Genomic DNA, 18,435 nt, shown 5'->3' on the forward strand with positions numbered 1-18,435 from the left:
TCCTTGTGAGGGGGATATACGTGTCACGCAAGGGACTGCAATAACATTTATCTCGCGGAAAGTTCTGATAAAACGAATTCCTACACGTTTTACCCATTACTGACCAGGAAATGTATACAGCGCGGCAGGCTTACGGGAGAATATTTAAGTAAACGTGTGAACTGCGTGATTGAAAATTCTCATAAACCAATAATATTTATAATTGATTCTGCGTCATGGTTATAATAACAACAGGATTGCGAACTTACTCAAGTTTTATGCTTTCATAGGATAAAGGATTTCTCAAGGAAATCTTTCTATGACTTCAGGAATTGCAAAACAAATCGAGTGTTAACTCTCGTCGCATGCAAGTGTCCTGCGGACGCGCATAACCGGGCTAGCGCTAGCTCAGCCCACTTAGGATCCCCAATTACTTCGATCGCGATGGTTCTCCGGGTGCGGATTGTTAAAGCTCCTGGGTCGAACAGAGAAATATCGAAACGGAGAGGAGAGAGGGGGATGAGAAAACGAGAATGTCGACGACGAAGAGGAGAGGGGGGATGGAGGGCGGCAGAGAGAAAGAAGAGACGAGGGGGTGGTGCGAGAGGGCGTACAGGGTGAGAAGACACGGTCTGGCAATATAATCGGGAGGAACACGGTAACACCGCGTAACGAGTTAGCACAACGAAGCCAAGCCAGGGGTCTTCGTGGCCCTGGCAGCTCGCAATCGATAGCCGGAGCAGCTAGAGGCGTGGGAGTCTGCAGCCTCCGGGGTCGAGAGCGAACGAGACCGAGCTGGAAACAGAAAGAGAGAGAGAGAGAAGAGAGAGAGGAGAGTGAGGGAAGGAGAGAGAGAGAGGGAGAGGGTGAAGAGGGAGCGAAAGGGACACAAAGAGACGTTGGACCGAATTTCCGGAGCAAGACGAACTCGCGAGGAGCCGAGGAGGAACGGAAAAGGGGGACTCAGAGGAAGAAAGCGTGTCGCGAAGTAAAACCCAGACACCAGACCCGAGAACGCTCTCTTATCCGGAATTTCGCGCCGGGTTCGATTCGGCGGTTTATGGGGTGTGGAGAGGGTGCGGGGCAGGGACACGGACTGGAATTTTCAGCCGGGATCCGTCGATTAACCGGTTTTGTGTGTTGGGGTTTGATAGCGTCGACGAAACTGGAAACCAGAGGACATCTCAAAGTCCTCAGACGTAACACAGGGTTTTTATAATGCGAGGCTACTCATACGAAATTATATGTTAGGATATAATAGGTATCTTGTATTTTGTTTCATATAATATACTATCTGCTATATAAATTATTCCAACAAATTACAGTGTTCCCGCGATTGATGTGACTTTCGGCTTTGCGGATGATGTGACTCTTTTTTATCTACGATATCTACTTATTTCTGCAAAGAAATTAATGTATTAGGGTGTTTAAATTGGGGTTTTATGATGTATCATTCTCAGGTATGGAATAGCATTAGTATTTCCCGCTTAGCACCGTTGTTTACGCAGGATCGTCGTTTAGAGTTGGAAAAGTTATCCAAGAAATCTATGTTCGGCACACATACAAAACGTAGTACCATTTCGTTTCCCGAAACTCGATACTCCCGAGGTTCTCACAACAATCGCGGGAACACTGTATTTCTCAAAATCATGGAGACTGTACCACGATTTTCGCCTCTCCCTCTGTAATAATTAGTAGACCCCGGATCCTGATCGAAAACGAAAAGTTCGTGCATCGATTGCAAGACACAGGAGCCGAATGTAAATTTATATTTTTCACGAAACTTAATTTTAATTGCATCTCTCAATTTTTTTCATGAATGCGTGAAATCTATAATCCAATAATTAAACTGCGGATCTTCAAGGGCCAAAATTTCGCACGGTGTTCTATTCGCCATTATGGAGGCGCGGAGGGATCGGAGATTTTGCAGCGGGGATCCGTCAATTAGCCGGTTTCGCGTTCGTGGTTCGAGAGCGTCGTCGAAAAAAGGAGACGAGAGGACACCTCCGGGGTCTCGAGACGAAGCTTTCGAGCGTATAATAGGGCGAATCGGCGAAACGAGACGGGACTCGAAAGTCGCGGAAGCCTTTAAGGAAATAGGTCGAGAACCAATAAGTCGTTTAAAGGACTCTCTACGCCGGGGTTCCGCTCGCCGGCCGACGGATTTATGGAGACGCCTTTTAATTAAACCCCGCCCCGTGCCCTCCGCGATGCTTCCCTCTGTCCGGCGACGTTTCCGATATCGGCGCCTCTTCCCTCTCTTTGGATCTCTCTTTCACTCCCCCTGTTTCTCTCTGTTTCGTTCGCCTTGCTTTGAATTTCGCGCCTTGCGTCTTTGTGGAATTTGGTTGCTTTGTAGCACCGTTACCTTCAGCATTGGTGGTCTTTGACGTGGACGATGGGGTTGGATTTGGATTTATTTCTTGTGGAATTTATATTCTTGCTCTTCTCTCGCCTAATATCCCATAATTTTGAAATAAATCATTTGGGACCGGCTAGAGAGAGAAGTTCTATTCGCTTAGCTATGGAGAAGCGGCCATTTCATGTGCATGTCAACGCAATAATAGAAATCGGCGTCGGATGACGGATAAATAAGGGTAAATGGTAACAATCATCTAGAGCACACCGGTATCCCGCGGTAATCTCATAACTCCCGACCGGAAATATCGGGAGCGAGCATACTGTACAGACACAGAGGGCCGGGGTGGTAGTTGGGGGTGGGTTTTCAGGGGGATGATGGGGGCGAGAGGTCGCAAGTTTGTTCAGGTCCGATTGCGCGGCGGAGCATCTGCTCCCGAATTCACGGATTTCGAGCGTGTACACACGGGGCAAAGTTCGAGCAAAGTTTGCGTTACAATTGCGTTTTGCTCTCTCCTCGTGCAGCGAGCGTGGCAGGGCACGGCACGGCACGGTAGCGCGGAGCGAGCGCGCCGCGCCGCGTCCACGAGCATAAAGGAATTTCATTTATCGGCCCCAGGCTTTGTGCAACACCGGGAATTCGAATCAACCGCGTTACGCAAACATTTCATACCGGGATTACATCGTCGATACGCGTTCCTTCCATCGTTTCGTTCGAGAAACGGGAACGGGGACGGATATGACGACTCGCGGAAAAATGGCGGACGCATCGACGAGCTCCGACGCGAGCGAAGAATGAAAACGCGCTGCCGAATGATCTCTGGATCACGTGCGCAAAGAAACATGCACGATATTCGGTGGACTATTTCTGATTGTAAGAATGATCTGAGCACAGTGGTTTTATGTTGCAGCATTTCACTTTGTGCGCATTATAGCGCGGTCAGCCAATGATTATTAATGAATCATGGACACTATCGAAACTATCATTTATCTCGTCAAGTTCTGATATCGTCGCTGGAAGAGACACGCGGCAACCGTCGTTCGATCGTTTCACCCACGTGGGAGCTATTGTTCAGACACGATTCACTCGGATTATCTTCGACCTGTTAATTAGTTACGCATGTTGGCACTACTCGGAGGAAATTACGCTGCATCAATTCCAATTACATCGCCCTATCTTCGAGAAATCATCCTTTGAGAATTTCGTCTAATCACTGTATGTATTGTGCATACAACACAATACCGCGCGAGAGATGAAAATCATCCCTTTGATCCTTCTCGATACCTGAATTAATTAATTATTCGTGAACATACAGTTCACACGGCGCGTGGGAATACTATTCCAATTACAGTAATGAAAAGGCGTGAAAAAGGATCGCAGTAGTATTACCCGTGCTGTGGTCAGACAGGAGTTAAATGACCTGCTATTATGATCGCTAGTTCACGAAGCAGCCTGAAAGCGTACACGTATATGTATAATTCGAATAGTTGTATACAGTAAATTGATTTATCATGCTCACCAGTTGACATACGTTAAATTAAATTTGATATTAACATTTGTGCAGTAAATTCGCTGGCCGGATGACATACAGGGTGTCCCAGTTTTTCCCGGCCAAACTTTGCCAGCGTGTTTCACACGCAAAAGTAAGAAAAAAATGTTATATGAACATATGCTCTTATATGTTTTATTAAGGAGTTATAACTAATAATACAAAATGATAATGAACTGGCACACATACACACACACATTTCGTCGACACAGCGTACGAATGTATTATGAATATCTCTATTTGTGTTTACATAAACTCGTATGTTTACTTGCTGAAGTAGTTAATATCGACATTGATTTCTGCTGAGCAAATAATGTTTAGTACGCTGTACGACTTCATATCGAGATGCTATCGAGATGCTCTAATCGCGCAATTGCTAAGAAAACTAATCGGTCATATACTGTGATTAATAATTATATTAATTTACGTGAAAATTACGGGAAAAATCATCTAAAAGGTAGTAATAAAAAATAGTCAAAGCGACAACATTCAATATTAATGAGGTCTGCAGCTGAGGAAAGGAAAAATGCAGCACAATTTCGAGCTGAATTGGAGCTCCCAGTAACAACAAGACGTGTGCAACAACTTTTAAATTCTTCTGGACAAAAATACAACGTAAACCAGGCCTTAAAGAAGTACATAAACCGGCCCGTATTGATTTCGCACGGGCACAAAACACAGTGACTTTATAGAAATTTCGGCCGCTGTATAATATTTTTTTCTTACTTTTGCGTGTAGAACACGCTGGCAAAGTTTGGCCGGAAAAAAAACTGGGTCACCCTGTATATTAAATTCATTTGATTTTAACAATTACGCAATTTAGCATGAAAAATAAATAAAATTCTCGAACATTTTCGACATGCCATATAAAATTCCTTCTGTGGAACTCGCGCCACGAAAACTCTCCCCAAAACCTCATTATCAAGCGAAACAAGAATCCTCCGAGTATTCGTCGGAATCTGCCGGAAAACACGCAGAAAGGCGGAGGCCGGTTTGTTATCGGAAATCGAAAGGCTTCTCGGTGCAATTAGTGGCGGGCAAACAAAGAGCTTCCATTACCGTTTACGAAACGATTATTTTCAGGCCGATTAGATTACCGCCGATACAGAAATTTCGTATCCGCGGATTTTCGCTGGCCGAGGGTTTTCTCGTTTCTTTCGATCCCGATTCGACGGGTACGATGAATCGTGAATTCATCCGAGTAGGTGCATAACGCTCGAGAACATCCCCCCGGCTCGAGTCGGCTCGTCGTGACGTCGACGTCGTAGGAGGGATGCCACGACGACCCACATTCCGTCGAATTTAATTTCATGCCTTATCTCTGGTAACCACGGTACAATGCTTCAACTGGGGCGGCTGCGAATCCTTCTATCTTTCCCTTGTACGCTCCATATACACCGCGTCGTCGGAGCAGCCTGTACAACCACCCCTCCCCCCCCACCCACCCGCCCGCAACGTCCCACAACTGTCTAAAACGTACTGCCAACGCGAAAACGGTCCAAACATATTTTCATTTATTACTCCGGAGTGTGTCTAGCGGAGTCGCGAAGACCTGGGACAAAGGGAAACTGTAAACATTTCGGGGAACTGTGGAATCGTGCGCCCTTAAAGCGGGGACGCTGCTTACAACACCAATAATGAAGTTCGGTTCGAAATTTTGACGGTAATTTGCCTCATATGCAAAATATAAACTGTCTACCTAAATTGCAACAGATTGGAGTGAAATAGAGATTGATTTTCTTTCTTAATATGTTTAATAGGTTGCATCGATCTAAATCGAAAATTAATTTTATAGAGAATTTCATACTGTTTAATAGTGACATTAAATTATTATGAAAATTAATGAACAGGGTTTAATATTATTTAGGGGAATAATGTTTAAATTATGAAAATTAATTTTACAGAGAATTCAATATTATTGAGGAGTAGTATTAAATGATTATAAGAAAAATTAATCGTATGGAATTAATATAGAAAATAATTTTAAAAATAGATTTAATAGGTCGAATCTGATAATTAGACTGCGGATCTTTATGCAAAATAGAATTTTTATACATCGATTGCAAGCTATATAGGAGCTAAATAAAAATTTATTAATTAAAAATAGAATATCGACATTGTTAAATTGTTTTAATCTTTTTCCTTTCTTGAATTACACCAGCTCATTTTTGTCATAAATGCACAAAATCCGCAGTCTACTGATAATATAACAGCAAATGCATGAAATCCGGTGTCTACTTATAAACAAGGAATATCCAGTGAACTATTGAGACGTTCCTAACGAGACATATGTGCGTCCCGATGGGAGGAATGCCGCAGACGTTCCTGACGCATTTATTATTCAAACAGACTGCTCGACGAACAGGATTGCCAGGAGAAGTAATAATAATTTTTTCGTGTCAGAAGCTTGATTGACCCATTTCTTAGCCTCGCGTTCCGCCCGTGCAATTTTTGCCCGCGTTTTCTCTAACGAAATCGTTCGTTCGTTCGCGCGCCGGCGAAACGGTGAATTATGGATACGATGTTTGCGCTGGAATTCGATGGAACCCCGCGAATCCAGCATATTCTACCCCCACCCCTCCGACGAAAAGGAAATATTTATGACTGTTTATGGAGCTCCGTGCGTAGATCCCCCGAGTGCGCGGATTTTTTGCTCGAAACACGTTCAAATACGCAGAACCCGGGAAAGTAGTTCGATCAAAATTGATAACTAGATAAATATATATATGCAAATCTACGACTTTCTGAATCATTTTCATTTTTGACTACATGGATCTTTCGATGTGAAATAAGCAGGACTGATTTAAAGCAGTAAAATAAACTTGCATTATTTACAATTTATTAAAACAATTAAAGAAACCGTTTCTGCCACAAAGTCGTGAATTTAAGAATAATATTGACAAACTTGAACTCATCGACACAGTCCATCCAGTTTCAGAGAGTTTATTCGAAGTAATAACGTAACAATAAAATGTGTGAAAAAAGCTTTTTAAAAACCACGCTCTTATATTAAAATGCACTAAAAAGGAGAAAATCATTTTTTCCCTGGTTCTCTTAAATAGTTAAATAATTAATAATATTTTTCCCCAAAGTTTTAAGCAGTTAGTTCAAAATTTCTTCGGTTATAAAATTAGTGGCGGAATAGATAGAAAAATTTAATATAAATAAAATAAAATGATGACATTAGTGACTATAAAAATAAAAGCGTGGAGCGCTAAACTATATTGACGTAATCTTCGTGGGTGCTTCACGCTTTTATTTTAATAGTCGCTAATGTCATTAAATTTTTCTATCTATTCCGACACTAATTTTATAACAGAAGAAATTTTGAACCAATTGTTTAAAATTTTGGGGTAAAATATTATTAATCGTTTAACTGGATTCGGTATTTTATGGAGAACAAGGAAAAAATTATTTTCTCCTTTTTAGTGCATTTTAAGCGTGGTTTTTAAAAAGTAATTTTTATATATTTAATTTTCTACATTTACTGTCATCGGAAGCAAGTGTGTATACAAAATTTCAGCGATTATAAGATTTGACGCATACAACAACACGGCAAGTGAATATAAGCGTGGTGAAAACGATGCAAACCGTTTCTTTTTTATACGGAGGAAATATGAGGAAAAATTTAACGAAGGGGATTCCGAGGTGCACTTGTTATTGAAATTTCGTTTGATTATGGCATCACGGTTCTTTAGCCTCCGGTGAAAAGCAAAGGATGAAAAATGAGTTCGCGCAACCTCATTTTCCGCGACGCACGCACGTAAATAGAGGGTGATATTTATTTACGCGCGACGCGCGCCGCGCAATTAACCCTTGATAACCCTTAGCGCGTGGCACACGCGTCGTTAACCAGAATCCTCCCTTATTGACGCGGCAACGTCAATCTGTTTTACCATGAAAATTAAATCTAGTTAAATCACATGTACGAATTTATACGATTTTCGCCGGGCCAGAAAGTTTCGAGTAACTTCCATCAGACTAGAAAATGGCGTGTTAAATTTTAGATACCCACTTCATAATGATTAAAGTGCGAGGCGGGATTAAAACCTCACAGCACTCTAGGGGATTCTAGGATGAAATTGGATATTATGGTGCACGCGACTCTTCGTCGGATACCATGAACCACCTGTAGCGGGACTTCATGTGCTCGCCACAAGGTTAATACATTTCTCTGGTGCTCTAATTGTCGACGATTGCTATAATAGCTTTCTGAAACCTAAGGTAGACCTAAGGTAGCTTATGGTGATCGTCACACGAGGACTCCTAAGTTGATAGTTTTCTCATTGATGCTGTAGCGGTCATGAAATATCCATCAACCTAAAGCAGACCTTAGGTAGTTTCCTGTGTGCACCACAGGGCGATTCTTGGAATAATACTTTTCTCGTTAGTACTCCGTCATCGATTGCTATATTGCAGTCTCCTGTACTCGCCACAAGCGGGTTCGTCGTTTAATAGTTTTCCCACAAGGCTAGCAGTCATCATTATTAAATATAGCTTTCTGAGCCCAGCATATAACATCCAACAACCTTAGACAGACTCTAGATAACTTATGGTGCCCACCACAAAAGGGCTCATTGGTTAAGATACTTTCCTTGCTGATACTTTCTCAGCCAATCATGAAATATCCAGCAAGCCAACGCAGACTGCAGCCAGTTATAATGATCGTCGGTAGCAGTGCCAGGACGAAACTTACTGCAATTTTCTCTCTCTTTCCACGACCTTCCCACACACCAATTTGCCTTTGCCTCTCCCCCACCTCTCCCCAGTCTCTAACTTCAACCACTACTTGCTATACTCCAAAGTAGTAAGTTCTAGTTTCAGTACTATTCAAGTATGTCTCAAGCGTTTCGCTATATCACCCCCGTCCACCAAGACGAAACTAACCATTACGGTAGGGGGGTAAGTCTTGACTAGTGTCCTCGAGCGACCAATTAACCCAGCTCTCTCTCTCTCTCTCCTCCATGCTCCGACGTCTATCGTCATTCACAATGGTCCAAAGTAGGCGGTTCGAGATTCACAGTGTGTTCCAGCGGACACCAAATGGATCGCTGTATCCGCCCCCGTACACCAAACTGTGAAACTATAACTGGTATTCCCCTAAAGGATTCCTCTATAGCGACGTTCTGTTAGCTCCGTGACCATTAACATGATCCAAACTCGGCGAATGATCGAAATACACTGTTCCACAGTGGCTAACAAATAACTCCCCTGTGTTCTCGCCCAACTGAAACTGCAAACGATAGATCCCCTTTCGTTTATAGCAACTTTGAACTAGTTCGAGCTACCTCCCTCTTTCTTTTCGCATCTCTGGGGGAATTGACATGATCCAAACTAGTCAAATGATCAAATTTATACTTTGTATCTGCCAAATAGCTCCCCTATGTCCTCACCTGGATTCTCTTTCGAAACTAGCCAGTTAACCACCTCAACCAAACAATAACCCCAAACGACACGCTCCTCCAACCATCGACCTTCATCCACGCACTCTCCTAGCACTCTCATTCGCCATGAACTCACACCGTCCACAATAACATTCCAAGCTGAACAACGACACCTCGAGTTTCACAGAATTGTGTCCGAAACCGTTCATTGTGTCTCGCCTACAAACAGCCGCTCAGTCGAAAGGCAAAAGATACGTGCGCGCGATACGAGGGTGGGCGTATTTAAACTGGACAGAGGCAAAACACGTAGAGAGAGAGTGAGTGGTGGTACGAGAGAAAGAGAGAAGAGAAACCCTAGCAGTTCATGATGTAGTCCGCGAGACTGGCGTGATAGCAGTGTTCCCCACCGGTGTGTTGCTCCGGTACATCTGTCGGGAAAGTGTGGTCTCGCGTTAACGGGCCTGCCGCACGGTGCCGCGCCGCGTAGGAGGCGGATACGCTGTTGGAGGTCGATTGTGGCTATTTCTGCTTGTGCGGAACGCGCGATGCCGCGGACGATCGCTTTATCAGCTCACTCTGTGACTCCTCCGCGGCGTTGAATGCCGGTTAAAAGCTGCGAAAACGGGACATTTATTTCGGGAAATCGAGCCGGCCGCACCGCGCGCGCCGCGATTATTAACTCCGCACGTAATGGGACGCTCTCGCCGGCAGGAAATTGAAAAACACGACCGAGAGGACAAGAGGGCCGCAGGCTCCGCTAGCTAGCTCGTGGGTTAGAGAGGAAGAGAGCACGCCGCTTGGTCCGGATCCAATTCTTTCGGCCGGGCCGGACCCACGGACGCCCGGGGAGACGGGAATTCACGCTTGTTTACGCAAAAAGCTTCCGTCGTATTCCACTTCTGGCTAGCTCGAGGGGGATAAACAATGCCCGGCGCGTTGTTCCAGTTTACGGGAATACTTGCACGCCCGATGCTTGACCCCGGGGACTCCGCGTCAGTTACAGATCCTGCGAAACGAGATCGCGCTCCCCTCAAGCATACACTTTTCTAAATGAATTCTTTAGACGGACCGCATTCTGCCTGGACAGAGATGAGAAATTGGACTGAACAGTGGAGTTCTCGGACGATCGGAGTCCACGACGTTTTATCTGGTTTCTCGGTGTTCCGTTATGAATATCAATTTTTTCAAAGGGGCTGTACACGCGAACCGTCTCATGCAGAAATGGTGTAGCTCGATATTCGTCTATTAAATTAACTTGGCATTTCTAAATCCCTTTAATATTTCCACTGGGTAATATTCTACACGTTATCCCCTTTATTTTACCCGAGGTGTCGGCAAGTAAAAGTCTTACAACCAATCGCCTGTACGAGCGCTACATTATTCCGTGTACGGGATCGCTTGGCGAAAGAGAGTAAAGACATCAGGGGTCTAGATAGCGCGTAGATCTTGCGGGAAAGGGGCCGCGAGAGCATGCTGCCTCGTAAGACAGGTGAATCTATGCGAGCGGGTTGCCGGCCGGTTGTCTAAGATGCATGGTATCGCAGGATCTCTACCGTGGCATGCGGAGGAGCCTTAATTGCCGAGCAAGGGGCAATTAGCCTGGCGGTGGTTGAACGTGGCGGGGGTTGAACGGGCTGACATCTAATCGGATCCTCCGGTAATCTCTGTGACAGGCTTGCCACCGCACCAGATGGACGAGGCTCGAGGGAGGATAGCAGAACGATAGGAGGCGACCGGTTGCGGCTGCAGCTGCGGCGTCGGTCGCTGCACCTGCAGCTGCAGCTGCGCCGACGGCGACGGCGACGGTAGCACCGGGTTTTGATCAGACGCCGGAACGATGCAGGCCACCGGCGACTACTATCAGAGAGCGAGCTGTTGTCCCGGAAGGAATGCGAACGCGAACACCGAGGCGCTGCAGATCAGCACCTCTGTCAAGGGTGCGGAGCTGCTCTGCTGTTGCTGCAGCTGCAGCACCTCCACTAACACCGAGACCCCGGGTCTACTGGCCAGCCTCGGGGTCTGCGTACTCATCTTAGGGTACACGCTGCTGGGGGCGTTCGCATTCATGGCGCTGGAGGGCGGCCTCAAGTCAGTACGTACGGATTTGGACATTGCAGACCTTGATACCGGGACATTGCTATGCACACTTCTATAACACGGTTCGATCCGCCATGTTTCTTATCCTTGTCTCACCGTTTGACCAATCGACAGATCGAAATAGACCCAGCCACCGGCTTCGTAAGATCGGACAAGCTAAATCCCAAAGCATCTCGATGCGCCGGGTCAGTTATTGATGAACGTAATAGCCAGCAGCGTCCCCGAACAATAAGTTTTAACTTCGACGGGGCGTAGTCCGGGAACTCTGTCCCTATCGCGTCCCGATTATGCATGCGGCGAGATCCTTAAACCAATTTGAAATTAATCCCCGCTGATCCAGGATTCATCGAACGACCTGCTCGTTACCGGAGGTTCGAAGACCGAGGGTGGATCCTACGTGGTGCCCAGCCTCGAGGACGACACTGCGGCGACGGAGCTCAGGGCACGCACGGTGGAGAAGCTTTGGAGTATCACGGAGGATTTGAATGTGCTCTACAAGGAGAATTGGACCCGGCTGGCGGCTAGAGAGGTGTTCGAGTTCCAGGAGAACCTGGCGAGAGGTCTGAGACGGACCTCGTCGCAGTACGAGCCCGTTGGATCGCGATCCAGGGATCATGCCATGGATCGAAGGCCACATCGACGGTGGACATTCAGCGGCAGCCTGCTGTACTCGCTCACGCTCATCGCCACAATCGGTAAAGTTCATAAATAGATTGATCGGTTGCGTCTCAGAGAACGATGCAGAGATGGCAATATGAAACTGCTGAATTTTTATTTTGCATGAAGATCTACAGTAATGTTTATTAAGTTGTATCGATGTTTCAGGGTACGGCGGGGTGACGCCACGCACGATCTGGGGTCGTTTGATCACGATAGTGTACGCGCTGGCGGGGATTCCCCTGATGTTGGTCTATTTGAGCACAGTGGGCGATGTGCTAGCAAGAAGCTTCCGCCGTTTGTACGGCAGGCTTTGCAGGCCTCGGAACTGCGCGAGGAAACAACAACCACCGCCACCCCCGCCGCCGGTTGGTGGAATCATGAGCAAAACATATAGATACGAAAACCACGTCGACTCAAAGTCCGGAAATTATTACTCGGCCAGCAGGGAGAGCTCTTGCGACGATTTGGGGACGAGAGGAACCAGCAGCGCCATTTTGCTAGACTGTGGAAGCGAGGGACTGCTTCATGCTACCACTAGCTCTACCGCCGCTCTTCAGGTGCGTATCAAATTTCTAGCCAGTAATGATACGCATTAATGCGAATATTAACAATTTCCTTGTTGCAGGACGTGTCGTCCGGAAACGGCAAACGGCATTTTCACCCGTGCTCGTTGTCCTTGTCGACGACCTCGTCGCCGGGTTACGTGGTCGAGACGAGCACCGTCAGGATACCGATAAGCCTATGCCTGGTGATCATACTGATCTACATATGCGGCGGGGCGATAATGTTCAATCGACTGGAGGGCTGGAGCCTCCTAGAAGGCGGTTACTTCTGCTTCACCAGCCTGGGAACGATCGGGTTCGGTGACCTGATGCCGGTCGGAAGAAACGCGGCGACAGCGACCCTGGAGGAGCTCAGCTTGTGCGCCTGCTCGCTCTACATCCTCGCCGGGATGGGCCTGGTCGCCATGTGCGTCAACCTCGTCCAGGAGGAGGTGGTACGCGTGATCAGGGACTTCGGTAGAACCTGCGGCATGTCGTCCGGGGTGGTGGTCGGACCTATCGGTGGTACAGGTATCCCTGATGCAGGCATTCGACGGGGAACCGCTAGATCATTCCGGCCGAGAAATCCCCTGGTTCCGCTTTAAGGTCCATTTACGGAAGCCTATATCGAATATCAACCAGACTTTTTCATTCATTCTACAAACTCCATATAGTCATTTATCTCCACGAAGCAAGTGGGCATTTAAGTAGATTCAACCGAAGTTGCACCACATAGTTCTCGTTAATTACCACAGCGAACACGTTTGAGCAAAACACGTAGAGATCGGTTCAGATGAAAATCGCGTCGGGGATTTCGAAGGAGCATCTTGACCACTCCGCAGAACCCCTATGTTGAAAGGCAGCTAGCTCTAAAAACCGCGCGTACAAGTACCCGCAGACTATCAGACCACTTCAAGCTGAATCTTCGTTTTAGGTTCCGGTCCTGGGCTCAAAGGAGACCTCGACGACGGTGGCGGCACCAGCGACTCGCGGTTGTCCGAACAAGAAGAGGAAGCAATCGCCATGTCCATGGTGCCAGCATCCTGACAGCATCAGGCCAGGAGTCCCGGTGACGGGAAGCTCCTGGCCCATGCATCCAACACTGCCATAAAACCGTCGCCCGGCCACCATTCTCTGCCACGGAAGAAGTCCGCCATCTCTGACGCGAGGAACTCGTCGGTGCAACAGTTCCAGCGTGCACAATCCTTGAGGAGAAGCTGTCTCTCGCCGACACAGTATCATCATCAGCATCATCAGCATCGCCAGCAGGAGAGCTCGCTGCACTTCGAGTACTTTGTCCCGAGGAGTGTCAGCGAGTTTAATCTGGCTGCGGCGGCGGTCACAGACATGGCGGTGCCACCCCCGCCACCATCATCGGTGCTGAGACCCTCGGCAGCACTGACACCCCCGCTAGCATCCGTTGCCAATCCGTTGAACCAGTCCCGGTTGTTAGAGTGCACCGGAACTGCGACCCGGAGCCGGGAGAAGATGGTCACCTTCGAGGACGAGGGCGTCACATCCACCCCCACCAGGAAGAACGTCTCTGGATTGGATAACGTTTTCATGTGACGCTGCAACGATCGATTACGCGACGATCTTGCCAGGATCGATCTGTACGCACGCGGACGTTGAACAAGAACCATCACTGGAGACCAACCCCTAACACCTTCAGGCCGGACGGAATTATCAAATACTTAATTAATCCCGAGGGGCTAAATCCCCTTATTTAAGAAAAACATTTTCATAATTTTTTTTTCATTAATTCAATCTATCGAAACCGGTCTGAGCGTGTTAAAGGGTCACGTGGTAAGACTGAAGCAGTGAGAATAAAGTGACGACTCATGACGGTGTACAGAAGAGGAAAGGACTTAATGGAACATGGGAAGAGCGAAGACGAAGGCTGTATATGCTCTACCGAACTACCGGTGTACAGAATCTCTGTAAGAAGTTAAGAGGCCGGCAGGGGCGCGTCAAAACTCCACGAGTTCTCTTTTGTGCCCGGCGGGAAGAAAGACGCTAGATTTCTACCGTTTAAATTATAACGACCGTTACTGTAACACTAATCAATACTCTTATCGCTGCTGATACTCTTCTTCTTACTATTATCGTTGCTAGGTTACACGAGTGCCAGCCGGGACTGCGAAATCGCTGGCGGGAACTTACTTTGTACAGCGCCGGAAACGCGTCACGCCTCTGCGATCTATCGGACTATGGATCTATATTGCCTCTTCCTCCGCAGGTTCGATTTTCGTCGACAAGGCACGGAACAGTGCGTGCTAGCTGGACGAAACCCAAAATTTAACCCGATTCTTTTTTAGTAAACAAGGTATCACATCCGTATTATGTGAGATTATTTAGTTAGTAGTCGACAGTTTTGCGTTCAACTGCCTTCAAAGTCCAGAGAATTAAAATTTGAAATGAAAAGACGTGAAAATACGGTTTCGTCCAGCCAGTGCCAATCTCGCGAGAAAAATCTCCTCGGAGTTGCTCCGCCCACTTGTTCTTTGCTCCGCCTACTATCCCCCACCCCCGAACGTTCTATTCGAATGATTAAGATCGAATGCGGCTTGGAGTTGCTATGAGTTGCTCGTTATCCTATCATTTGCATCGAATGAGTTGTATCGATTTCCTTTTGTGTTTCGTTTCGGAATCTTCTGAAAAAGAGGCGGTGTAGGAGGACAAGAAAGACACAGCCTTAAACCGCGGCCCACAGGCGGTTCACTTAATATTGTTACAAAAAGACAGATATCGTAAAGTTTAGAAGAATGGACGATCAGGCAGCTACGAGAACGGTCTGTCCTAGCATAACTCGTTAAGGGAAAAAAAACTCGTTTAACCGACGCGTCGGGAGTCGCTTAATTTTAATACGAACCGATCAAAACCGTGTGTATGTATGTGCGAGGCACGGAGGGGGCGTGGTTTCGTTACGGTGAACTTTCCACGGACCATCGAGCGAAACGAATTTTTCCGTTTTTCTTTTTTCGTAAACACGGACCAAGTCCAGTCGACCTCAGTCCACGTGGAAGCAGAATCGTTCGATCGCTAGACTGGATCGAGGCTCAACAAGTGTTCAAATACGCTGTTTATATATACATACGTGTCTCTTTCTCGATAAAAATGGATTTTCATTAAAGCAGACGAAGTAAAACCGAACGACAACCTCATCAATTTCCTTCTTTCCACTGTGAACGCCCACTGTCCACACCCACGCCTCGGCAACGCCCCAAGGGGCGTGTGTCTTCGAATAACGAATCGGTTCACTGGTTTGATCATTATTTTTCTCCCCTTTCGCATTGCGAACGACAAATAAATGACATACATCCCGTCTTCTTCGCTCACTTCCACCTTCGTACAATGAAACTGATCAAGAACGAGTCAAAGACGAATATATAATTCTTGTTGCGGTTGGTTTCGTGTTACAACGAAATGTAAAACATAAAAATATGAAAATCACTTGATACAACAAATTTGCGAGAAACAATATGTCGAATTGTCCAAGTTTTTACGTCTCTATGTACACGTAAGGAAGAGAACTGTTCGGGAATGAGCTGTGAGCAGGATCTAAGGTAAGACATTTGCTGTTCAATCATTTCAGATGTTGCGTTGCTGAATCGTGATTGAAACTCCACGAAAAATGGAACGATAGCGACACAGCAGTTCTGAACAATGTGGAGCGTACGCTCATATGATTGTTCTTGTCAATCGTCGTCCTCTTCGCAATAGTCCCACTCCTCCTCTGGGGAGTTTCGTCTGATTGGACGCGACACCAGGATGTCATCGGGGTCCGTCTGATTTGGACCGAAGCCCATCCAATTAGCTACAAGCCCTGTCAAACGAGTCACGCAGTTACCACGATTAGACAAATTAATTGGTCAGAAGTGTACAAACGGTATCTAGTGGTGAAACATTCAGGACCTTTAATTTTACTAAGGAAATCCTCGCCCTTCTCTTTGGGACAATCGCAATCCTCTCCCTCCTCCGATTTCTGTTTCACATTTTGATAGACCGTGTACCCTATGTCCATCGCGTGATTCACTATGAACTGAGCGGTACAAAGGACCATGACGATTAACATTGGCAGGCACAGGGTGGTTTCCACGTTGTCCAGAATCAGGTCCAACCATTCTGGTAGCAAACTGCAACCACTCATTTTTGCTCGTTCGACCTAATCGCCGGTGATTTAAACTATTCTTTTCGAAAGTGATGATTGGTCGCTACGTTTTGACACGGTTTGTTCGTTCGAAATCGTTTACAAAATGTACCATGCTCTTGTCAATTTTGTCGCAGGGAGAAAACATTGCCGAAACACAATTTGAAGTACGTCCCGCAGCTCCGGAAACATCAAAAGCTGAATGTTCAAATTGCTCGTGATATCGACTGTCGATTCCAGTTAAATGATCGTCGATATTAAATCTTTGACGATGTATGTTCTTATCCTTAGTTATTATGTTTTTTAATAGATTGTTCAAGAGCAATCATCACCTCCGGCAATATAATCTACTCGAATCTAGTACGATTCTCGAAAACTCGAAAGTACAATTATTTAAAAACTTCCGGGGTAGATACAGCGTACAGGTTCGTCTTTTTAAAATGATAAAAGGTTGCTCGTCTCGCGATCGATGCAAACAATCTTTATGTTGCATAAAGATCTGCAGTCCAGTGGTTGGTGTCGTTCCACGATCGAAAGTTATTTGTATTAATAAACTAGGTAGTTCGAGACATGTTGTTCACACTAACGTATCGCTCTTGACCCCGGAAAGAAGATGGACCTCGATCATGCAGATCGTTCTCGCGTAACCTTCTGCGATAAGATAACTCGGTGTTTGTAATTCACCAGAAACGCGTAATCAAAAATGTGCAGTTTAATTGCAAGAACTGATGCGAACGGTATGTTCACGTTTGTGGAAGGTTGAGCGATCCTTCGGAAGGGTCCAGCGTCGCAGATAATGACGGAGAAATGATCGGGACGGGGACAGCTGTAAGAGAGAAATGTCTGGCAAAACATTTGTCCCGATATAAATTCCGGCCGGAGATAGCGGGTTCGCACTCTTGACCCGAATAAAAAAAAGAAGAGGAAAAAGATCCGAAAGAATAAGAGAGAGAGAGAAAGAGAGAGAGAGAAATCGAGTGATGAAAGATACCCCGTCGTCGTTCCTTCTACCAGAGTAGCAGTGGTATTTGTACGGATTAGTTCGGCCGTGTACAGCTTTATTTCATTGTACCTGGTGAAAGTCTTATAGTTTCGAGACGATCATACAGGAAACGCAACGGTGTAGTCGACGTCGAGGGACACGCAGCAGGGTACCCGAAGAAAGCGAAAAAATACACGGTCACCCCCGTGCCGGCAATAAATCTTTGAATAATTGTTGGACACCGAGCACTTCCCAGTAGGAATTAAAAGCGTCGGATCGACAGCCAACGAGGACTATTGCGACGAAAACGACTCACGTCGTTCAGAAAAATAGAGGATCATCGGGCAACGGTTGCTTCGCCACCAGGAGTTACAGGGACTTCGTTCGTTTTTTTGAGAAATTGAAGCCTGGTGAGTCGAAGAAACAGTTTCTGTTCATCGCGTTGTTAGGGAAACAGAGAAATGTCGGTTTTGAGAAGTTAGAATAATCAGTTTACTAAATGACGCGAGAAAAAAGAAATTTTTAGTATATCTGTGTCAATTATATACGTACCCTGAAAATCTCGTTGAAGAGTTTGTCGGCGTCTTTGAATCCGGTTGATCTTTTTCGGAAAGCGTAGAGATCCGCAGAGACGCGTTGAGAAATGATTCTTTTCGTTCCCGTTCATCAAGTCTCCGATTAATTTCTTCTCGTTTGCAAAAGGAAATCCGCTCGAGGTGGGCTGTACCAGAAA

The 18,435-nt window shown here is 46.2% G+C and overlaps 3 protein-coding genes across 3 annotated transcripts in view; 2 read left to right on the forward strand and 1 right to left on the reverse strand.

Annotated features, from left to right (window-relative positions):
* The window catches only part of LOC143215693 (TWiK family of potassium channels protein 18), a 27,843-nt gene extending 14,199 nt beyond the window's left edge, over positions 1-13,644 (forward strand). The window contains exons 2-6 of the mRNA XM_076438036.1: positions 10,945-11,363; positions 11,709-12,063; positions 12,194-12,585; positions 12,654-13,101; positions 13,505-13,644. Coding sequence (XP_076294151.1) covers positions 11,109-11,363; positions 11,709-12,063; positions 12,194-12,585; positions 12,654-13,101; positions 13,505-13,617 — 1,563 coding nt within the window. The 5' untranslated portion in view covers positions 10,945-11,108 and the 3' untranslated portion in view covers positions 13,618-13,644. The remainder of the gene's footprint in view (positions 1-10,944; positions 11,364-11,708; positions 12,064-12,193; positions 12,586-12,653; positions 13,102-13,504) is intronic.
* Positions 13,621-15,723, forward strand: LOC143215702 (uncharacterized; the record flags this gene model as incomplete). Its single annotated transcript, XM_076438047.1, has 1 exon — positions 13,621-15,723. A coding segment is annotated over one exon (519 nt), but the record flags the coding sequence as incomplete, so codon positions are not given.
* LOC143215701 (uncharacterized) lies at positions 15,669-18,259 on the reverse strand. Its single transcript, XM_076438046.1, has 2 exons — positions 16,486-18,259; positions 15,669-16,396 (listed from the first exon to the last, which is right to left on the reverse strand). Exons 1-2 carry the CDS (start codon positions 16,718-16,720, stop codon positions 16,269-16,271), a joined length of 363 nt encoding a protein of 120 aa, XP_076294161.1. The 5' UTR covers positions 16,721-18,259; the 3' UTR covers positions 15,669-16,268.
* Positions 18,260-18,435: the final 176 nt, after the last annotated feature.

Source organism: Lasioglossum baleicum, chromosome 14 (genome assembly GCF_051020765.1).
Source record: "Lasioglossum baleicum chromosome 14, iyLasBale1, whole genome shotgun sequence".
Classification (NCBI taxonomy): domain Eukaryota; kingdom Metazoa; phylum Arthropoda; class Insecta; order Hymenoptera; family Halictidae; genus Lasioglossum; species Lasioglossum baleicum.

What these genes read in the sequence shown, in the direction of transcription:
- LOC143215701 (XM_076438046.1), bottom strand. Translation starts at nt 16,720, where the DNA reads ATGAGTGGTTGCAGTTTGCTACCAGAATGGTTGGACCTGATTCTGGAC. An exon ending in TTTCCTTAGTAAAATTAAAG is followed by an intron (nt 16,397 to 16,485) that starts GTCCTGAATGTT and finishes CTCGTTTGACAG; the next exon opens with GGCTTGTAGCTAATTGGATG.